This window comes from Terrapene carolina, unplaced genomic scaffold, assembly GCF_002925995.2.
Source record: "Terrapene carolina triunguis isolate 2854851 unplaced genomic scaffold, T_m_triunguis-2.0 Scaffold238, whole genome shotgun sequence".
Classification (NCBI taxonomy): domain Eukaryota; kingdom Metazoa; phylum Chordata; order Testudines; family Emydidae; genus Terrapene; species Terrapene triunguis.
The window spans coordinates 8405258-8427131 of NW_020664589.1; the positions used below are offsets into that span (position 1 = coordinate 8405258).

The 21874-nt window shown below is 57.3% G+C and overlaps 1 protein-coding gene across 1 annotated transcript in view; it reads right to left on the reverse strand.

The window, feature by feature from the left end:
- Positions 1-7723: 7723 nt before the first annotated feature.
- The window catches only part of FIBCD1 (fibrinogen C domain containing 1), a 57543-nt gene continuing 43392 nt past the window's right edge, over positions 7724-21874 (reverse strand). Inside the window, exons 5-7 of the mRNA XM_024193091.3 lie at positions 11574-11670; positions 9020-9199; positions 7724-8241 (exon numbers count right to left, since the gene is read on the reverse strand). Of these exons, the coding sequence (XP_024048859.1) occupies positions 7982-8241; positions 9020-9199; positions 11574-11670 (537 nt within the window). The 3' untranslated portion in view covers positions 7724-7981. The remainder of the gene's footprint in view (positions 8242-9019; positions 9200-11573; positions 11671-21874) is intronic.

Below are 21874 nucleotides of genomic sequence, written 5' to 3' on the forward strand. Positions count from 1 at the left end.
CCAGTCTACGCGGAGCTGCACTGGAGACCAGGATGAGCCAGGCTGCTGGGCTTTGCCTCCTTTAAATAAGCCGCAGCGTTAATGACCAAGTTCCCCCCCCGCCCCCAGCCACGCCGGCTCAGCGGGTTTATTGCTGCACATTCCAGAGGCTGGGATCCCATTGGGAAGCCGGGTGGAGATGGAGAGCGGGACCGCTGACTGATTGGGCCTGTCTGGGCACCCACAATGGGAGCGGTGAGCTGGCTCTGATTAGGGTCCTTAACGCACTCTTTTGATTTGCCACCTCATTTGGAGAAAGCAGCCCTCGAGCCGCAGTGTTAACTAGCTCTGAGTCACCCTCAGTGACAGCAAAGGCAACGGGCAGCCTTGGCCAGTGGAGTTCCTGCCCTGTGCTCGGGGATCCGAGAGTTACTCCCGGATTGTACCTGCCTGCTTGGCGGGTTCCTGTGGCAATCTCTCCGAAGGGCTGAGCAGGCTCCAGGTGTGCGTGAACTGTGCGACGCACCCCTGGGACCTGAAACTACAGCAACTAATGGCAAGAGAGATCCCTTCAACTGCTGTCCGGCTGGGACACCCACTGGCCACCCATCTGGAAAAGCCCCCGTGGCTAGTCAGACCTCGTGTGCCCAGATGGCAAACCAACTCTGCTGGGCCAAGGAAGAGAGGCTTCCAGATCGAGGGACGGTCCATTCCTACGTCATGGCTGGGCTAGAGCATGAGGAGTGAAGCATCTCTCCAAAGCACGCAGCACCCACACCCTGAAGGGATTCGTGGGTTCAAATCATTGTAAGGTGTTGCACCTGGAGAGCCGTCTGGAGCACAGGGTGACGTGTGTCCAGCCACGAGCCGCTGCGAGGCGAGCAAGCCAGCTGTGTTCTGCACCAGTTGACGTTTCCAAGTGGCCTTCAGTGGTGGCCTCGTGGAGAGCATCAGTGTGGAGGGGCCCGACTGTGGGCACAGCGGGAGGAGTGGCCTTGCTAAGTGGAGATGCACAAAAGGGCTCACGGTCACTGCTGGTCTCTGGACACCCTGAAGCAGCAGGGGGTCTAAGAAGGCCCCCCCTGGATTGCACACTCCTGCAGTGCTGGGACTGAAGGTGTTGGGTGGCATCGGTTGTTGAGACCCTCTGCCTGGCCCCCCAGTCCACACCTGCTCCACGAGCACAAACTTTTCTCATTGACGTTCCTCCCTGGCCAACTTTTCTGGGAATCGTCCCTCGTCCAAGAACTGTCCGAGTCCCTCCCTTCACCCATCTCTCATTCCCCCCACTCTATCCAGTGTCAGATGCAGGACGCTCAGCTGTGGCACCCACCCCAGCTGGGAAGGGCTGCAGGGGAAGATGCTATTCTGCATTGGCTCCAAAGCTGCGCTGCAGGGGAAGGCCTGGCCCATGGCTGGTGGGCATGATGTGTGCCCGGCCTCTCTGCTAGCCTGGCAAGGCTGCTGTTGAATGGGCATTGCCCCTCAGTGTGCGACGTTCCCCCCCCCCAACCTTGTGCCCTTGGCCCACAGCTCGAGGGGGGGTTAGCAGGAGCAGGGAGGTGGCTGTGCTCTTTGACAGCATGGGGTGTTTCCTGCGTGTCTCACCTGCCTCAGCCAAGAAAGCCTGGGCTGGGTTTGTATTTCTGGCATTGATTTTTCCTTCCCCCAAGCCCATGGTGCAGGTTGGGGTTTACCAACCACTACTCTGGCTCCTTGTCTTCTGGCAGCATGGCCTAGTGGAACAAATGTGGGCCTGGGAGCCAGGAACCCCTGAGCTTTGTTCCTGCTTCTGCCACCGACTCTCTGAACAGCCTTGGCAGGTCACTTACTCTCTGTGCCTCGGTTTCCCCATCTGTAGAACGGGGATGTTAACACTGACCTGTGTCACGGAGGGGCTGAGAGACCCAGCTCGTTCTTGTGAAGGGCTTGGAAATCCACCCAAATGAGGGTTAAGCATAAGAGCCATATCAAATTTGGAGCCAGACCCTCAGCTACAGTCAATCAGCAAAGCTCCATTGATGTCTTCAGCGCTATCTGCTGTACACTGGGCGAGGAGCTGTCCCTTTAAGACCCTACATGTAGAAATGATCTGGGCTTTTATATTTAGAAAAGCAAATATGCTCGTTTAACCTCTGAGGTGAAGCTGCTCCTCTCTCAGAGCGGCTGCCAAGGTGCAGCAGATGGGTTCCCAGCAAGTTCAAGGGCGGGAAAGGCTGCCAGGACGGCAGTAATTAGTCCTCGTTTTCTTAAAGCGAAGCCACTTCCTCCTGCCAGTGTGGTAAATTCCGCTGGAGGCTGGCGCCGGTGCGGAGACCCGGGTGGCGAGAGCCGGCATACGGGAAAGGAGCACGCAAGGGCCGTGTGGGGCGTTAGCTGGGAGCGCGGCCCTGGGGTAATTCTAAGTTGTTGGCAGCAGAAAGATACCTGGGCCCGGCCCTCTCTGGGGTTGGCATGAAAGGGAGACAGGCAGCAGCAGCTCCGCAGAACCATTTCTCTTTAAAGCCAGCAGCGCTCGCTGCCAGGAGCTGCTCCCAGCGCTGACAGCCCCCCGGAAATAACCTAGGCCGGGCAGGGGGGCGCGATTGGAGGTGGATGGAGACCCAGACGCCGGGCATACAGAGTGATGAGTTCCTTTTATTAAGGAGTTTTAGAAAGTCCACATGTACAGCGTTTGACACCAATCACACACGAGCTAGACTTCATTGTACTGCTAAACAACACGACCTGTCCACTAGCTCAGACCTGAACGGACATCGTTGTGGCCCCAGCTCCGCCCCGGGTGCACCGGGCTGGCCGTGTGAAGGGCAGGCACGGGTGGGGCACCTGCCTAGAAACACGTCCGTGTCCTCTGGCTGGTGAAGTTAGGCCAACCCCTACAGCGTGGAAAACCCGTCCAAAGGCCAAAGCCAGCCCTGCATGACTCTCTAAGGGGCAGGAGCCAAAGGCAGCAATCCAACAAGCGTCGGTTAAAGGGGCTCCCATCTAACCTGAGCCCCTGTTACCGGGCCCTTGGTCAGCGTGCCATGCACTGCTCCAGACCAGCTGGAGGCCTGAGCCTCCCTACGCTGCAGGTCTGGAGGCTGCACAGACCCTTAGGAAGCTCTTGGAGGGGCATTGTATGCACGGCAGTGCCCACCATCTGCCTCCTTCGCCCAGCACCTGGTGTCTAGCTGCAATTGTCCTGCCCTTCCCAGACCCCACCCCCTTCCTGCTTCTCTCCAGGGGAGGTGTCATCGTAGACAGGTTTTAGTCTAATGCCAGGCTGCAGCTTGATCCGTGCACTCTTAGAGCTAATCCCTGGGAATCCTGGGGCCTCTGATTGTATTAAATACCTCTCATGCAATTCAAAACAAACTCATTAAGGAGTCCTGGGTGACACAGGGCCAGTTACCCAAAGTGCCCAGTGCCGGACAGCACACAACTTTCACCCTCTCCGACCCCCAGGAAGAATGGCCCCGGGAGGAAACACGGGAAGCCAACACACCTCTTTCCCCCACTGAGCAAAGTTCCTTGAGTGCTACCACGTTCCCAGGTTGGCAGCTGGCTGGACAGTCTGGGTCTGTAGCCAGGAGTTCCCATCCGTCCTGAAGGCAAATGCTATAAAAACTATTTACAGTTTTGTTCCAGTGAAATAAAAAACAAACCAACTGAGAAACGTTCACAGTATTCCCCTCCACCAGGACAGTCCCTTCTCTAGCTCTGCTCCCTGGCAATGCTTGGCCTCCCCTCTCCAGCAGGCAGTTTAGGTCAAGGTGGAAGCGTACATAACCCTTAGGTAGGTAGCTTAGGTCTTTCCTTGTGCAATAAAAGTCGACATCGGGTCTGAACTGATGTCATGTTGCTTAATGAATCTAACCCAGCCAGTGTGCAGCTCTGTACAGCAAGTGTATAGCTAAGCTGGGAAGGATTAGCTTGTGTATCTGTAAATGTCGCAGTAAATGTCAATTTCACTGTACCCACACAAACTGAGAAGAAACTGTTTCCAGTGGTGGTCATTGAAATTTACAGATACACAAAGTAGAACTTCTTAGAGTTGAAGGATCTTTGTGTATTTTGATGTGTGATGTTGACAGCTTGTGTTTTAATGGCGGTGAAGTTTTAACTTTTTGAATTTCAACATCTGTCATTCATTAATTGTCTAACCCTCCCCTCCAGATAATTTCCCATATATTAGATAATCTATTTGATCATCTAAAATAGATCTTAAAAATAACCCTTGATCTTAGCCATCACCGTTCTAAAGCAATGAAAATCGAATTCTGCCAAGCCTCTGTCCAGTGCCGTCTGGGTGGAAGGAAAAGACGTATTTTAAAGCTGGTGGGTTTCACAGCAACAGAGGTGCTACTGAACTGAGGCAGCCGGACCCAGACAGGCCTCAGATGTTCAGTATGGAAACTTGGACTCCACCAGAGGGAAAACCACAATAATCCCAAACGTATAATGCACCCTGCCCCGCCAACACACACCACTCAAGAAAATCACCTCACTGTGAAAAAACTTTCCCCAAAGGCTCCCTGTTAGTTCACCTACAGATTTACAGAGAATTTTTTTTTTAATGTGGAGAGAAGCGTAAATCTCTAATCCACCACTGCTGCTTGTATGGCTGCAGGATCCTACAGCCCGAAACACACGTAATCACTCTGCCTCAGCTCCTCATCTGTACAGTGGGCATAGTTTGAGCTTTCCTTCCTCTCACCCACTGTCTGTCTGGTCTAGACTGTGAGCTCGTCAGGACAGAGACACTTACTATGTGTCAGCGCAGCACCTGGTGCACTGCAGCCTCCATCGACTGCAGTAGACACAGTGAACAATAACGTAGTGAATTTCATTATCCTTCCAATTATGTTCCTTTCCTCCCGCTCCCCACAAGCCCAGCACAAAGTGCTCTGACCCTGGGCTGTGTATCCTTTGAATCCTTTTGTCCAGCAACCAACCAGAGTAATTTGCAGAGGGGTTGGGTGAGGAGGGTCTAAGGGCATTTTCTCTCAAGGACTATTTAAAAAAAAACACCACTACCTCCCCTGTGCCTGACACCTGGTGTCTTTCAAAGGCCAAAAGCAACGCTCTGCCCCAAGGATGGGGGAGAAGGCAGCCCCCGCAGAGGTAACGAAATGCCCCATGCTTTAGTAAGCTTAAGAACTCTGATTTGGATGCCTGCTTTACAGCCCTAATCCCCCTTTAAATCAAGCTGTTTTCTTGCCTACCAGAGTGTCCTACAAAGAAGAGTCAGCTGCCCTTGGGCTACTCTTCTTAGACGCCTCAGAGCCCACACCTGGTTCTGTTGAAATCCGTCAGATCGCTGCTCAGGTAACTGCTGGCCAGTGGCAGAAGAGGAGTAAAAAGAACACAGCCATGAAATTACGGGCCAGGCTGATTCTCTGGCATTGACAAGTGGTGGGAGGGAAACGCAAAGGCGTGTGAAGTCAGAACAAGCAAAGCACAAAACTTCTTCGCACTGCTCTTGTAAATGATGCTGCCAAGTGCCAGCAGCAGGGGGCGTTGGCACCACTGAGTTGCAGGGATGGTGTCTCCAGATAGAGTGATGCCACACAAACTGGAAGGCTTTGAGCATTTTTGTGTGGTTTGGCATTAAACAAAATCCAAATGAGTTCCTGATTGAGACACCTGTCTCTAGCGTGCTCGGGGTCTGGCACTAAGGGGGTTGGGGGGAGGGGAGGCTTCCTTCTCACGCACCATTTAACCCTTTTACACCACAGCGTTCAGCGGCACGCCCTACCATTAGAGAGTCCAGCACAGACAGAATATAGCCTGATTGTGTCTCTTTCCTAAACAGCAGATCGGGATGGAGTCCTCCTGTGTTGGCAGAGCTCTGCTCCATCCTCAGCATCTCAGTCAGGAGCAGGCGCGTTCCCATTCGCCCCTCCCCTCTCTTTCGTTGTAAGCAGCTGGATGTCTACCTGCACCGTGGCTTCTGCAGAGTGCTACCAACAAAGCAAAGCCCTGAATGCTGGGGGATTGGGCCCGGAGAAACCTGGGCAAGGATTCTGCTGCTGACCATCTGGCTTGACGCTGAACAGCTTGGGCTGTGAAGTGCCTCCTTGACAAGGGAGCGGGAGAATTGGCTGTGACTTACGCGCTCCTCTCAATCCTCTTTGCTCTTCCCTGGTCTCCGTGACGTCCCAGAGGGTGAGGATTCTTGGAGTCCCTCTGTCGCACGGCACGCCGCCCGGGCTGGTCAGCCGCTGGGATGGGGCCACGACACGGTTAGCCACGCCTCACAGATATAACGCCTGACTCAGGGGTTTTGGGGGGGGGTGGTTGCAAAACCTTCATGGGATTTGAAGAAACGAAAGGCTTGAATATCGGCAGGTGCATAAGCCAGCGCAAGGTTCGTGTGGGCTGGCAATGAAGGGCAGCTCCCCGTCCTCTGCACCTACAGGACAGGGGCAGGGATTCCCCCGTGGAGAACCAGCTGTTCTTTCCTGCAGCCAGCCTCCGAAGGAGCTGGGGGAAGGGCACAGCTACCGTAGAGCTAAGGTCACGTTTCCACAAAGGGGGGCTGGGTTCGCCCCCTTCCGAGTGGGTTTGGTTGGCAAAAAGACTCCATGAAACGTATCCCCTAAGCGTCGCCTGGGAGCTTCAGCTGGCTACCCGCTTGGAGCCCTCCCACCTCCAAAGCTGCAGTCGTGAGCTTTGCCCCGTCACCTTGGCCAACACAGCTGATATGGGGCAGTGCCAATCATCCCTTCTGAGGGGTCCAGCCAATACTCTCCGGGTCACTAAGCCCCAGGGCTGCGTGGTGCGCAGTGCCAAGCGCACCCACGTGGCGTGTAGTGATCCAGCGAGCCCCATAGGGCAGCAATGGGGCTGGGAGAGCTGGTGGACTGTTTGGGGTCACCTCCATCTCAGTTCCAAGGTTGAATTACTGTGGTCCCCCCCGCGCCTGGATGGCAGACTGCAGGAGGGTGTTAGTCGTTGCTGGACATGGGAACGTCACAGGGTGAGGGGCTGCAGCTGGCGAGCGGCAGCAGAAACTGGCTTTGGGATGCGGGGCTGTTTTGAATGGGAGGGGGAATTGCTCATAAATCCAGAGGCACACCTGGGCTAAACCCCAGCAGAAAGGTGTCGTATCATCCCCTGCCCCGGACAGATACAACCCTCCTCCCTGCTGGAGACCTGACGCCCCATCACCAGTGGAGCCTTGGAGCCAGAGAGCGAGTGGCTGGTGGGAAGGAGGCAGCTCCAGTGACCCCAGGGTAGGTACGAAGAACTGTGCAGGATCTGCACTGTCCCCTTTCTGCGGCCTTCATGTACCATCTGCTGAGCCCCCTGGGGCTGCATTTTGTACATGCCACCCTTCCGGCGTCAGCTGGGGCACCTGCCAGCTCAGCCCTCTGGATGTGCTCGGAGCCCAGCTCAGTGCAGGGAATCAACACGGGGTGGTGTTTTCTATGGGGCCGGCTGCTATTTCGGGCAGGGGCTGGGAGTCGGGCCTCCTGGGTTCTGCCCTCACCATGGCTTCCCCTTCTCGGTCCTGCTGTACCCCCTTGGCAAAGCCCATCAAGAACTACAGGGCAGCTGCTGCCTCCTGGGACTGTCGGGTGGGTTGATTCTGGCTTTACCAAGGGATTTTCACCTGCCGCCTCGCTGGAGCTGCCCTGAAATGACAAGCCAAGGCCCAGCAGGTCCGTGCCGCTCCCCATCCCTACGCACACCTGAGCCCAGGGTGCCGCTGGCTTGCTGGAGGGGGGGAGGCCAAACGCAGGAGGGCCGACTCCGCCGCCGGGGGGCGCGTGTCCTTGGAGGCGCTTGGAGCAAGGAGGCGGCAGCGACCGCCTCTCCCCTGAGACGCATCCTCGGGGGAAGAGCCACCCCTCCCCTGGTAGGGGGCTCCGGCTGGGCCCCCTGTCCTGGTGCTGAGCGGGGCATTATCAGAGGGGCTTTTCACCCTGGCTGCCCCCTGACTCACGGACAAGACAACACTGAGCTGAGGGGGAGGGGGAGAAAGAGGGGGCGGGGGAGGGGTCGCGCCGTTAGGCTAATTCTCCTCTCTGACAGGCCGGATCTTCATCTCGGTGAATTTGAGGGAGTACTGCCAGCCCGTCCAGGAGGACCACTCGACGCCGTCGGCGTAGGAGCTGTGGTGGCCCTTGAGGTACTGCCCGTTGAGGTTGGAGGTGTGGCAGTTGCGGTACCACCAGGCCCCGTGGTAGAAGGCGGCGCAGTTGTTCTCCGAATGGTCGTTGTCCAGGTCTTTGGTGGTGAACTTCATGCCGTTGTGCTTCAGGAAGGAGTCTCCTGCCGGGGGAGGGGAGAGCGCCCTCAGCAAAGCACCTGCTGGGCCCCGCTCGCCCCCCTGACCCTGCTTTTCAGCCTCCTGCATCCCCTAGATTCAGCCTCAAGCCAGCTTCCCTTGTTTAACGGCTACGTAGGCGAGCGGGCGCAGGTCAGGCCTCAGCTTTGCTTTGAGCTGCTTGTCTAGAGGCCCCAGGCAAAGCCGTAGTTTGCACCAGCGCAGTGAGCGGCTCTGGTGCAAACAGCTGCTTGGAGCGGCTTTGCCTCTCTGCCCTCTGGGTCTGCCCTGGCGACAGAGACCTTGGAGGTCAGGGACGCGAGAGAGAGACCGGCTGAGCAGATCCAGGAGACCCACATCCAACAAGCTGTGCAAACTCCCCTTATTGCTACAGTCCTGCAAATGCACCTCAGGTCCGACCAGTTGCTCCCCCTGCTAGTCCACTTTTAGGCTCCCAAATGCTTTGCTGATGTACCTCACTCCTGACCCACAGCTTCCCTCCACCCCCACCCCACGCGCTATCCCAGGCCTCCCTATGGCTGGTCTGAGCTTGGTTTCCTCCCTGTAGCAATATGGAATGAATGGCAAAGGTCGGGGGTCATCAAAGGCACGAGGCTGTGGGGCTCAAGGCAGCGACAGCAGGGAGGGGTCTGGCTGCAGCCGGCTCTGACACAGCCCCGCAGAAACAAGGCCTCATCTCCCCTTCCCACCCCGTTCTCCCCAGGCAATCTGCTCTGGGTGGCGTGGGGACCGGGGAGCGACCCCTGAGCAGCGCAGACCGACCTGCTGTTCCGGAGTAGTCGGCGATGGTGACTGGGTAGCCGTCCTCCTCCGGGTCCACGGAGAACAGGCCCACGCCGAAGGTGCCGTACTGGGCGAAGGCCGTGCCGTTGTCGAAGTCCTCCAGGTCGATGCGCAGCTCGTAGCTGGCCTGCGTGGTCAGGGCGTGGAGCCGCGCCAGCCCTGTGGCGGCAAAGCAGGAGAGTCAGTCATGGGCACGGGCACCTGGCTCACCACGGAGCTGAGGTGAGTAATGAATGCTGGGCAGACAGCAGAACGCTTCAGCCATCGCCCCGCCCGGGGGGACCCTCCGGAAAGGGGAGATGGGGAGGAGGACTGGGGGGCAGAGGGAGCAAACGGGGCTCCCCCAAACAGGCTGCTCCTCATCTCCGGAGACGAGGCGTCCTTCATCCAGCTGAGTTCAGCCTGTCAGGTTAAGGATCCACCACAGCTAACAGTCCCTACAGGGTGGTGAAGGATGGGGATTTGCTGCACGTCAGTCCTGGCTTGGGGAGCAGATCCTCTCTCCCGGACACGCAGGCACATGCGGGGAGCTCTGCAGCCCGTTGGCTCCCCGACTAACGAAGAGGGTATTCAATTAAATGTCTCAGGAGCGGTCAGTGGCAATAAGTGACACTTCCCAAGGTAAGTCTGGGTCTCTTTCAATTCTCTCCCGTTCCCTCCTCGGCCTGTTTTCCAGGATTCGAGGCCGCGCTCACCCTGTGGAGCAGAGTGCGCGCTGCGGAGGGTCTAGTAGCACCTGGTGAGTTCCACCACCCACGCCCTGGGGTGGGGAGAGGGGCCCCCACACCGCACCTCCTGGCTTCAGCCGCTGAGCTCGGGCCTGTCCCGGAGGGAGCGCTGGGCATGGATTGCAGCAGGGGGCTGTGCCCGCAGGAGCTGGGGGAGGCAGGCACTCCTCAGGGGTTGCCCTGACATCTCACTGAGCAATGAGTGGGGGGAGGAGGGGAAGGGTCTTTAAAGACAACCCGGCGCTGCGTTAGCAGGAGCTGGTTTTAAAAGCTCAAACAATTGCAATTGTATTGGGAGACTTAACATCTTCCTGTCAGCCAATGGCGACTCTGCCTCCTCACCTTCTCCCCAGCCCCAGCCCCAGCCTTGCTCTGCTGTTCAGAAAAGGAGGCCAAGCGCCCCCTTTCCACAGCTCAAGTGTGGCCCTTGGCTTGTTTGCTACTGATTCCCTCCCGCCTGCCCCTCCTCTGCCTGCCTCTTCTCTCCTGAACCAGCAGCCCCGCCCCAGCCCTTCATTGATCAGCTGCTATTAACCCCCCAGACAGCCAGACACACACAGAGCAAGCCCCTTTAACACGCTAATTAGCAGCTCCTCCTGCGGGGGGAGCCCTCAGATTAGCACCCCTGGCCCTAACCAGATTCAGAAGCGCGCGCACCCCCCGCCACCCCCCCGTGGAGGTGGAGAGCCCTGGGCCCCACTGCACAGCAGCCACCCTGTTCTGCGTTCGCATCAGGATGCCAACCGTGCCTGGGTGCCCGTGCGGCAGGGATGGCTAGTGAGGGGCTGGGCTGAGCGTGCTGGTTGCTGAGCAGCTCGCCTCGCCCTTTGTGAGGCTTTTGGCGTCCGTTTCCTCAGCCTCAGGGAGAGCCAAAGAACCCCAGAGGCCTCTGCTGGGCTCATCTCCTTCCTCCTGCGCCCCCGCTGCCTGGCAGTGAGATCCCTGCAATGCCACCTTACCTCCAGGCCCCCTGCCTGCCGGCTGCGAGCTCCCTGGGCAATACCAGCGCCTTGGCACAGAGCACAGGCCAGTCCCTTTGACAGGCTCTTGTAGGATGTAGGGGGTGGTACTGCCTGCAGTGGTTGGCTTTTCTTGTCTCCGCTGGGCCATAACCTAGAGTCTCTGGGCAATGCCCCCAGGGGGCCAAACTCTGCCCCACCCCGAGGTAATGCTGTGACTTTGATAGTTACCTCGGGGATGGATTTAGCCCTGAGTTTTTTAGGCCGGCTTTCTGTGTTGGAGTCGGACTTGCTTGACTGTGTCCTAGGCCCTGTACTGCTAATGGGGATTCTCCTATAGCTCAAGATGCTTCAGGAGTAGGAGGCTCTGCTGAGCGGATTAGTGACAGCCACACGGCGCTGGGCACAAGGTATCTAGCCACCTCACACAGCATCCTATTGTCTCCAGTTCCCCACTCCCCTCCCCGCCCCACCTTCATATCCGCAGAAAGGGGAGTGGGCTGCTATTAGCCACAATACACCCACTCCTGCTGTCTCCAGATTGGGCCCCAGCCCTGCCCCAGGTCCCTGCTATTGCCAGGAGGAACCGTGTGTTTTCCCATTTCCCCCAGTGCTCTCTAGCACTGTGGATCCCAGTGGGTCCAGCCCACATGTGCAACCCCCATTCCCCTCCCCAGCTGCTGGTTTGATTCATCAAAGGACTTTTCTGTTCTTCTCCCAAGATAAAACACCATGGACGAGAAAAGCAACCCCTGCCCCTCTCCCCACAACATGCCAAGGAGAATTTAAAAGGACCCTAGGCCGATGGTTTTGCTAGCCCCTGTGCAGTGGGCTGGAGCGGCATACCTAGCCAGTGCTCGCCAGTCAGCTTCCCGAATCCATCCCGGTATGCTTCCCATCCGCGGAAAAAATTCACCGAGCCATCCTCCCGCCGCTGGAAAACCTGGGGAAACAAAAGGCACAGATGGGGCTGGATTTAGGGGCAGGGGACAGCCTGGGGTGCTGGGCTTAGGGGGCGCCAAAGTGTAACAAATGGAAGGGAGGGTGCCAAAGACGCTCTTCGCTTGGGGTGCCATTTGGTCTAGGGCCCTGGGCGCAGCAGCTGGGATGTGAGAGTTCTGAGCCCGTCCCCACTGCCAGCAATTCCCATGAGGAGCCAGGTGTCCCGCTGCCTTTTCCATGGCGTGGCGCTCTGCAGAACCGTCTCGCTCCAGGAGTGCTTTATGAGACCTGGGCGCAAATCAAACCCTGTACACTCGCTAATTACGTTGGAACTATGGGGTGTAGGGGGACATGCCATGTCATTGTCGCCCGTCTCCTAGGGATGGGAATCAGCTCAGAGCAAAGAACTCACTTGCTCTCTCGCCCAGAACGCCAACTTTTATTGGTGTCTGAAACCCCCTGGGTTAACGTCAATAAAAAACTGAGGCACAAAGCAACTATTAGCAGGAAGTCTGTGGCAGAGCCGGGAAGGGAACTTGGGTCTTCCAAGGGCCAGGCTAAAGCCCTAACCACTGATCCATCCTTCCTCACTTGCCAAATGAGCTGCAGCCATGCAGTGACTCCCCTTCTTTGCATGTGAATGTGGGGATCTGGCTGAGGAGCAGCCGTTCCTCCAGCCTCCCGGCAGGCAAAGGCCTATCTGCGTGAACGTTCGTCAGTGAGTAGGGGTACACTGACCACGGTCTGGCTGAAGAGCCATACTTGGCTCAAAGCGACGCTCCCCAGCAACGCTTTGGTGCTGAGAATTAGCAACAGAAGCAACCCAACCCAGCAGCAGCTCCCCCTCCAGTCACCCTCTCAGAGCCGGGACTGTGAGCTGGGGTGGACTCTCCTGATATGGCCCCCTCAGAACTGGGGTCAGATGGAGCTAGGATGCCCTTATATAAAAGCTGCTTCCCGCAGCGGCTGGCTTGGGTGCCCGTGATCTATGGCTGATGAACCTTCGGTCTCTCAAGTGTTAATCAATGTATTGTCCCCTTGGATTATTTTCCCCCTTCTATTGTATCATTGGACTAAAGTTTGGCACTAAAAAAAATCCCAATGAGTTTCTGACTGAGACACCTGTCTCTAGCGTGCTCGGGTCTGGCACTAAGAGGATTCGGGAGGGCTTCCTTCTCACACACCATTTAACCCTTTTACACCACAGCGTCCCAGTTCTCTATTGGTGTGTCAAGGAGTGGAGTGTGGGAATGGAGCAGGGAGGGACAAAGGGGGTTTCAAGTCACCTATTCACTCTCACAGCCTGGGGATGGCATGGTCCCATTATATCAGTTAGAGCAGCCCCGGGGTTGCTCTAACTTAGGTTTTGCTTCATGTGATTCCCTGTAGCAGTGCGCTCTGGCAGTGCCTCCCGCTCCCTCCCCAAGGCCTGTGCTGTCCTGGATGCTGGGAGCAGGGCTAGGACAGAGTTTGCTCCAGTGAGCCAAACCCCTTTATGCAGGGGGGGGGGGTGGGTGTTCCCATCAACGTGGCATAAAGGGGCCTTGGCACAATGGTGAGCTGGGCCCTACTCTCTAAATACATCACAGGGATAATGTCAGGGAGGGGAGGAGTTATTTAAGTTAAGTGTCAATGTGAACACGAACAAATGGATATAAACTGGCTATCAACAAGTTTAGGCTTGAAATTAGGCAAAGGTTTCTAACCAGTGAAGTTCTGGAACAGCCTCCCACGGGGAGTAGTGGGGGCAAAAAACCTAACTGGCTTCAAGACTGAGCTTGATAAGTTTATGGAAGGGATGGTATAATTAGACTGCTTGCAATGGCATGTAGCAGATCTGCGACTGCTAGCAGCAAATATCTCCAACGGCCGGTGATGGGACACTAGCTGGGGAGGGCTCTGAGTTACTACAGAGAATGCTTTCCTGGTGTCTGGCTGGTGAGTCTTGCCCACATGCTCAGGGTCTAACCGATCACTATATCTGGGGTCGGGAAGGAATTTTCCCCTGGGTCAGATTGGCAGAGACGCTGGGGTTTTTTCACCTTCCTCTGCAGCGTGGGGCACAGGTCACTTGTAGGTTTAAACTAGTGTAAACGGTGGATTCTCTGTAACTTGAACTTTAAATCATGATTTGAGGACTTCAGTAACTCAGCCAGAGTTAGGGGTCTGTTACAGGAGTGGGTGGGTGAAGTTCTGTGGCCTGCGATATGCAGGGGGTCAGACTAGCTGATCACAGTGGTCCCTTCTGGCCCTAAAGTCTATGAGTTTAGTAGCTCGTAGGGGGATGTAGCTGCCCTTTTTTATGGGGTGGGTTGAGATGCGAGATCAGATTGTACCCTCGCATGCCCTGGTGTAAATCCAGAGTCACTCTGGATGGCCATCGGGGTCGCTTGGTAGGGAGTCTGGTCCTCGGACGAAAGATGCCCCAGTGCAGCCTGCTGATTGGGTTAATGCTGGGCATTACTGCCATTAGCTGCCCACCCAGCTCCTGTGCACTCCCTGCAGGGCTCACCCGGAGCAGATGGGTAACTTCATGCCAGCTGATCTGGCCGGGTTTCTGGCAGCATTGATACACCACCACTGGCATGCATCACCCCCTGCACAGGCTTCTCCAGCAAGACCCTGCAAGCTAGCGTTTGGCAGAGGTCTGCAGGCCCGACTTAAGGATGGCGGGTGGGGGGCCTGGGGGTGGGGGAAGCTGCCTGGAAGAAGTGGCCAGCGCTCCCTCTGATCCATGCTGTACTTACCTTCTAGAATTAGAGCCTTAATTTTTATCCTCGCATTGAGCACTTGAGAAGCTGCAGTTAAGCCCTTTTAAAAGGGCTTTCGTCGGACTCAGCCGACGGGAGGAGGCCGCTTGGCTGGAAAGGGGCCCAAAGCTGATTTCCAGGAGGGATGTCGGCTCCGATTGGCTGCCATGGTCCTGTGCGTGGAGGGAGGGAGCAGGGCAGGGGCAGAGGCGGCCATGAGGCTCCCCTTTAATCTGCTTTGACCTTAACTTGTAACTAGGCCAATTGCCTGTGCGCTGCTCAGGGCAGCATGAGGGGCCCGTCTTCACCAGCTCAGGGCCCCAGGAGGGCTTGGCGATTAGAGAGACGCTTTGGCAGCTTAGCGACACGCAGAGCTCTCTCTCGAGAAACACCACGGGGGGAATCAACAAACCTTCCTGATCCTCCAGAGTCCTGAGCAGGGTTCATCGCCGCTGTGGGGACAGCTAGTGCTGGGTTCTACTGTGGATCAGAGCAGGAGTCGCTGCTGGTTGGAGCAGGGGCCTGGGAGGCAGGAGTCTGGATTCTATTTCAGAGCCAGGAGAGCGTTTCTAATGGTTGGAGTAGGGGAAAGGGAATCCTGCTTCGGCCATTGGCCGTGTCCCCACTCAGGGCCTCGGTTTCCCACTCACTTTGAGATCCTTAGATGACACCGGCTACTTGAGTGCAGAGTATTAGTCCATGGCCCTGCTTGTGGTTCGGTCTGTGCTGGTCTCTGCCATGCGAGCACATTTCACAGCGAGCCTTCTCGGGTGAGGTGCTGCCTGTGGGTGTGCGCGGGCCATGGGCTGGGGCACAGAGGGAGGAGAGGAACAGCATGTGGCTGGCTCCTGTACCCAGACCTGAGGATTCAGGGGCTGAGATGTCCGCTCCTAGCCTAGCGAGGACAGGGTCCAACTCCTCTGCAGCTGAAGCCAGAGCGAGGGCTGAAGAGAGTGGTGGAAATCTAGCCAGGAGAGAGGGGAGACAGCAGGCTGAGGCGTGTGGGAGAGATGGGGCAGGTGTGGGGGGATGCTACTGCTCTAGGTCTCTCCAGCCTGAGGCAGGCAGGCAGCAAACAGGCCAAGTGGGGTGGGGGTGGGAGAACTGTAGTTTGCTGTAGTTTCAGCAGCTCCATCGCTGCTCTTCTCCATCTCATAAAATATGGATTTCCCCCTCTTAAGCAAAAAGGATTTGTTCCCCCTTCCCGTTAAAGTCAGAACTGAAATATTTATCTTTCCTGCTTACTGTCACACTCTCTGCCTGGAGTTGCTCGCCTTTCGATTGTCACTGCAGAGTTACTGGTGCGCAAAGCACCATCTCCGGGGGCTGCGGCGGGGCCCGGGCAAAGGACAACGAGATAAATAAATCACCATGCCCCAAACCATTGGCAGCACAGCAACGCCCAGCATCCCTGGGGGGGGGCTGGGGGGGGGGGGCGGCTCCCTCTCTATCCAAACCGGGTCCCCTTCCTCATCGCTTGACTCTGGGGAGGGGTTGATTAGTTTTGGTCTGTGCCCAGAGCTCTCCGGGTCAGCTGGGTGGAGTGACAGTGCTAGAAATGGATCTGATGGAGTCCCAGACCACACACTGCCGCTCCGGGCCCTTCCCTGGTGCACCGCGTGTGACCGAGGCTCTGACACCAGCCTGCCTTTGTTTGCTTTGGGATACAGAGCAGTCTCGAGGCGCAGGCTCTCCTCTGAAGCCCTTGCCCTAAAGGAGACCTGGTGCTGAGCAGCTCACAGAGAATTTGCAAAGGCTTCCAAGGCAGGAAGTAAGTAGCAGGCCAGTTTTCTGAAGGCCTGCTTGGGTACCCTTCTTGGTCATACGATTGCTACTCCACTAAATGACAGGAGGTGTTAATCAAAGGTGTGTGGGGGGGTGTCACCTGCCCAGGCAGCAGGATTTGGGTCAGCCCGTAAGGAACTTCCTGCCAGGAGCCTGGCGCAGTCGTTAAATGCAGTTGAGGGCAATGCTACCTTGCAGGGAGCGTGAAAAGGATTGAGCTCCACACTCAGATAAGAAATCGCACATTCCTATTCCAATCCGCACCAATCAGCGAGGAGAGGTGAGCTCTGAGCCCCTGACACCCAAAGAGGTTGTGGAGGGAAGGTAACGGCTGATGGGCACAAGTAAAGAGAGAACAACATGGAGTCCGTCTGAATCTGGGATTTGTAAATACCTTGCTCCTACTGCAGCCAGGAGAAGTTTGGGTCTCTCCCCTCCAGCAGGTGCCCTTTTAGAATATGTTTTAATCCTCGTTATTAACTCTGTTATTACAGTAGCACCCAGATGCCCCAGCAGAGGTTGGGACCCCACAGTGCTAGGGGATGGACACACCTGGCCTGCAGAGTATAAACTAAACAGGGAAGATGAAGGAGAAACTGAGGCACAAGGAGGGGTGGTGACTTGCTGAAGGTCACCCAGCAGGTCAGTAGGAGAGCCAGGAATCGAACCCAGGTCTCCTGAATCCCAGTGCAGTGCTGTACCCACTAGGCCACGCACTCCCTTTTCATGCTGTAAATCTGACCCACTCCGCTGCAGGTTGCGAGTTATTTGACCTCCACGCCCTATACATCTGACCAGACACATGGCAGAAGGCAGCAGGGGAGCCTCGTTCTCCAGTCAGACACCAGGTCAGCACTGGCACCGACTGGGCTGTAGCAGGTAAGGAGCCCAGGGGCAGATAACCGTGTGAAAGCCCCCGGCCTGGACTAGTGGGCTGGGATTGGTTCCCCCTCTAGTCTGGCCTGCCCCCTGCCCTGATGTCCTTGAGATGTGCTGACTAGCATGCCTGGGCTAGGGCCCTGGAGGAATCCAATTTCTTTGCCTGCCTGGTCTTTGTTGTCTCTGAGCCTTGCATACGACCCAGGGCTTAGCTCAACAACTCTCCAGTGAAATTGGTTCAGCCACTGCCAGCACGTCCACCCACCCGCATGCAAATATCCCCACACGTCAAAAGGAATAGCTGAAAAAAATCAATCCCAGGCTGCATGACTCCAAGTGATGCCTGTGACTTTACTGCAGCCTCCGTGACTCAACACCCCAAGGACCCAACGCCCCCACACATCGCCCCCCTGCTTCTAGCTGAGCCTGACACCTCTTTCATCCCTGAGTCACTGACACCAGCAGTGTGCAAAGTTCAGTAACCTTCAATAGCCAAGTAGGGATAGCTCCGGATGGGGAAACTGAGGCACAGAGAGGGGAAGGGCCTTGGCCAAGGCCACCCAACATGTCAGTGGCAGAGTGAACCCCGGAGTCCTGGTTACCAGTCCCTTGCTCTAACCACTAGACAAACTTCCTCCCAGGGGTGGTGAATGCTGCTTCCCTCTCTCCCCACTGGCACAGACCATGGTGGTGTTCAGTGCCAGGGTAGGTCCCGATCCTGCCAACCAGGAGGTTCTAATTGCAGGATTGGGGCTGTGACGTCACAGGGGCCTTCCTGCTCCCACGAGCAGAGCTTGCTCCCTCTCCGCCCCCCCCCCCCCCCAGCAGGGCTGTTCAGGGAGCGCGGCCCCTGGGCTGTGCCTCCAGTCACAGCTGGCCCCAGGGCAGGGCCATGCTGACTCACTGCTGGCCTGGCCCTTCGAAGTACTCGGCGCAGGTGCAGAAGCTCTGATGCAGCCTGACGCTAAATCATTTTCTTTAGCTCCCTCGGCGCTGAGTATCCAGCTCAGCCCCGGTCCCACTGACTGGGACGGCTTTGGAGACGGTGTTTGGCTAATCCTCTCATCCCACCAGCAGGAGCCAGGGCTGGCAGCCGGATTCTGGGGGCCTCCTCAGGGAATCCCCCTCAATCTCTTCACCCCCTTCCCAAGCTGCCTCTCTCCATGGCGAGGCCGAGGAATTTCCCTTTTCCCACCCAGCGCCCCACCAGGCAGGTGCACTAACATCTCGTGTTTAATGGAACAGTCCTGCCTTAGCCACGGACCCTGCCAAACCCTGGCACTGCCTGTCTCTGACTCCCAGCGGAGCACTGCAGGCAGGGATCCTCAGCAGAGCTCAGCACATGGGGTGCAGGTTGGGTACTGAGCTCTTCTTGAAAAGCTGGCCCCCCTGCTGCCCTTTCAGAAGCCCCTGGGATCCACCCCAACCCTGTGGTTGGGGGTTATAGTACCGGGCAGTGTGGTTCATTTCATTGACGACGAGTGCAGTGGTCAGGACTCCTGGGTTCTCTTCCCGGCTGGGTGAGGTTGGGTAAGCCCCTTGGCCTGATCCTCACAGGTGCGGAGAACTTGCAGCTCCCCCTGACTTTAAGTGGGGTTATGTGTTTTCAGCATCTCTGAAAGTCAGGCCTGCCTTCTCGGTGCCTCAGTTTCACCATCTGTACCAACGGCACGATGGTAGTGGCCCTCTGCTGTGATCTTCACTAAAAGCCAAGGCTGATGGCCGCTGTAGGCCTGGGCTCCCCAGAGGAGCCAGGCACTTGCCGCGCACGCTGCAAACCGCATTGGTCTCCTCACAGCAGAGCAGCTAAGCTCCTTTCCCTCCCCCACTGCTGAAAGCTGCTTACAGGCATCAGATCTTGGGGTTTATTTCCTCCGGCACCCAGCTGGAGGGGCATTTCACAGCCCAGCGCCAAGGGGCTGGCTTGCCAGACGAGCGTGACCTAACAGGGACACGGCCCAGACTCGGCCAGTTCTCCCACCACCCAGGGCACAGCACCCACCAGTCCAACCTGAGGTGCTCCCAACTGCAGCGTCCCCCGCAGCCCGTCTCTGAGACAGATCTCCTGGCCTCGGCCTGCCTCTCCTGGGTTGCCTTAAGCTTGCCCCGAGTAATGCGTCTTCTTGGGCAGGTGCCACTTCACACCTGGGGAAGCCCTGGCTGTCCTCGCAGCCTGGGTGAGGAGGCGCTCAGGGAAGGCCAGCCCGGGATTTTCAGGCCCCTCCAGGGCAGTCTCAGCCTGGGGACTGTGTTGTGGTGTCTCCCCTACTGGCCTCCTTCCTCACCTCACAGCCAGGGGTGAGGGCAGCCTTGCCTCACCTGACCCCCGGCTGAGTCTCACTGCCCTCCCCTCGTGTGTGCCCTTTCCAAGGTCTCTCCCTACTGACTCCTGTAGCTGGCCAGCTCCGTGTCATTGGCAGCTGCACACTGTTGGGATTAGGTGGCCTTCGTGTCACACTCCATAAAGACAATAAGACCGCGTACGGGGTGAGGAGAGTCTTCAGCACTTAGTGCAGGGCCAGCTGAGCTGTGGGGTGGCCAGGAGCCTGCGTCAGCCAGTAGCGCTGCCTCCGGGGGGCTTGCTTCCCCACTCTGGCTCTGAATGAAATCTTGCCCTGTCTGAGAGCCAGGCAGGCCCCCCAGGGCCCCCCTATTGACAGTGTGGGGGGGATGGGTGAACCAGGAATCCTTGGCCCTGTACCTCGGCATGTCTCCAGGGGGAATGTATTGGCATTATACTGGTTCATGTACATAATCTGACCAGTGGAGTGACAGTAAATGTCACTGTGTAGACAAGCCCTTAGGGTGTTCAGGTCGGGGGAGGGTAGCATCTGCTCTGGGCAGTGGGGTTGGCCCCCTCAAGGTGATGTGGAATGTGGGGCCCCCTTTGGGCAGTGTCACAGGTCCCTCGGGATGTCAGGGAAGGCAGGGTTAAGTATGGGGGGGGCAGCGGAGCAAAGCCCGTCACCGTGACAGGGAAGGTGGCGCCATCTCTGGGCATCAGGCCTGGGCCCCTCAGCATTCCAGAGAAAGCTGGACCAGCTCCGGGCCGTGGTGACCCTGTGAAGGGTGAGTTTCGAAGGCCAGGCTAGTGGAGCTAGGAGTGATGAGAACGGATGGGTCCTAGGGCCAGACTTTCTCCGTGCTGCTTTTCCAGAGAAGGGGAAAAAGCCCAGGAGTGAGTCTCCCCCAGTTCCCATTGGCAGGTCTCTAATCTCAAGCGGTGTCGGGATGGCGCTGAGGCAGATTGGATCTGATGGAGGGAGAGCAGCTGTTAACGTTCAGCCCTCACGGGCTCTTGCCACAGGCACTGTTGCAAATTTCTCCTGATGCTTTATGGAATCGAGGCCTCGGCTCCATCGATCCGCAGGAAAGAGCCGCGTCCAATCAGGATTCCTCGCCGATCCTTTTGCCTGAGGCTGCCCGCTCTTGGCTGCACCTCCCATTTTCTCCCCCAAGCTTGTCTGCATCCCTTCTCCCCCGGCCACGCTCCGTTCCACGCCCCATCGCTGCCGCCCAGCCCCTCTTCGCCTGCCCGTGCTCTCTCGGAAAGCTGTGGAGCCCTAAAAGTGAGGGGGTTCTGGATCTCGCCCCCCCGCAAGCTGGCTACGCATACAGCAAGAGCGCTCAGACGTGCTTGTTAAGCGAGAACATCCCTTCTGTTTCTCCTGACCTCGGCTTTCCCTCTTCCATCCCTCCGGATCAGTCATTTCACCTCATCCTACGCTTGCTTTGCCAGCCTCTCCTGCTTCCTCGGTCCCGCCACGGGAGTGCACTCACTGCACCGCCCAACCCTCCTCTGTCGGCTGGCACAGTCCTGGTCCTGCCACGCCGGGGGCTGAGGAGAAGGACCGTTCAAGACTCTTTAGTGTGTCTCAGCTGATCATACTTTGTGCCCCGCATCTGAAAGTGGCAAAGCACTTTCCAGACAGGCCCGCCCCGCGAGGCAGGCGAACCGTCATGGCCACGTCACAGCCGGGCAAACGAGGCGGGTACTCGCCCACGCTCAGCCAGCCCGGCAGTGGCAGAGCTGGGAATGGAACCAGGAGCTGTGACTCCGTCGCCTGGTCTGGCCACTTAACGCCCGGTCTTCTCCTGCTGCCCTTTGTGTTTATGGAGCTACAGGGCAAAATATAACCCCTGATCTGTGCAATGGCAGCAGTGACCCGCTGCTCCCTCTCTTTCCCTCCCTCCTCCAAGCGCTGCATTGCAGCTGATTACTCACTCTGGATTACACTAGCCCCATTGGAGAGCAGGACTCCACTTTGCTAGGGGCTGTACACACAGTAAGGGTATGTCTACACTGCAATTAAAAAGCTGGCTCAGGCTAAGGGGCTGTTTAATTGAAGTGTACACCGCTCTTGGACCCTTTGAGGTGGGAGGGTCCCAGAGCTTGGGCTGCAGCCAGAGCCGGAATGTCTACACTACACCACGAGCCCGAGTCAACTGGCACAGGCCAGCCATGGGTGTCTAACTGCAGTGTAGACATACTCTAAGAGCCAGCCCCAGCCCCGAAGAGCTTACCTCCTACGAAGATAAGGCAGACGCAGGCTGGCAGGAAGGAAATATGGCCCTCCTTTCACTGACAGGGAAGCTAAGGTACAGAGGGATGCCGTGACTTTCCCAAGTCCCAGAAGCAGTCTGGTACAGAGCTGGGATATGAACCCAGCTCTCATGAGTTAGAACAGCCGGGGAGAGTTTGGTTTAGGATTGTCTTTGGCCCGACCGAGGGCAGGAGAGACCAGGAGGGGTGCCTGGGTTGTTCTACTGAGATGTCCAGCCCCACTGGAT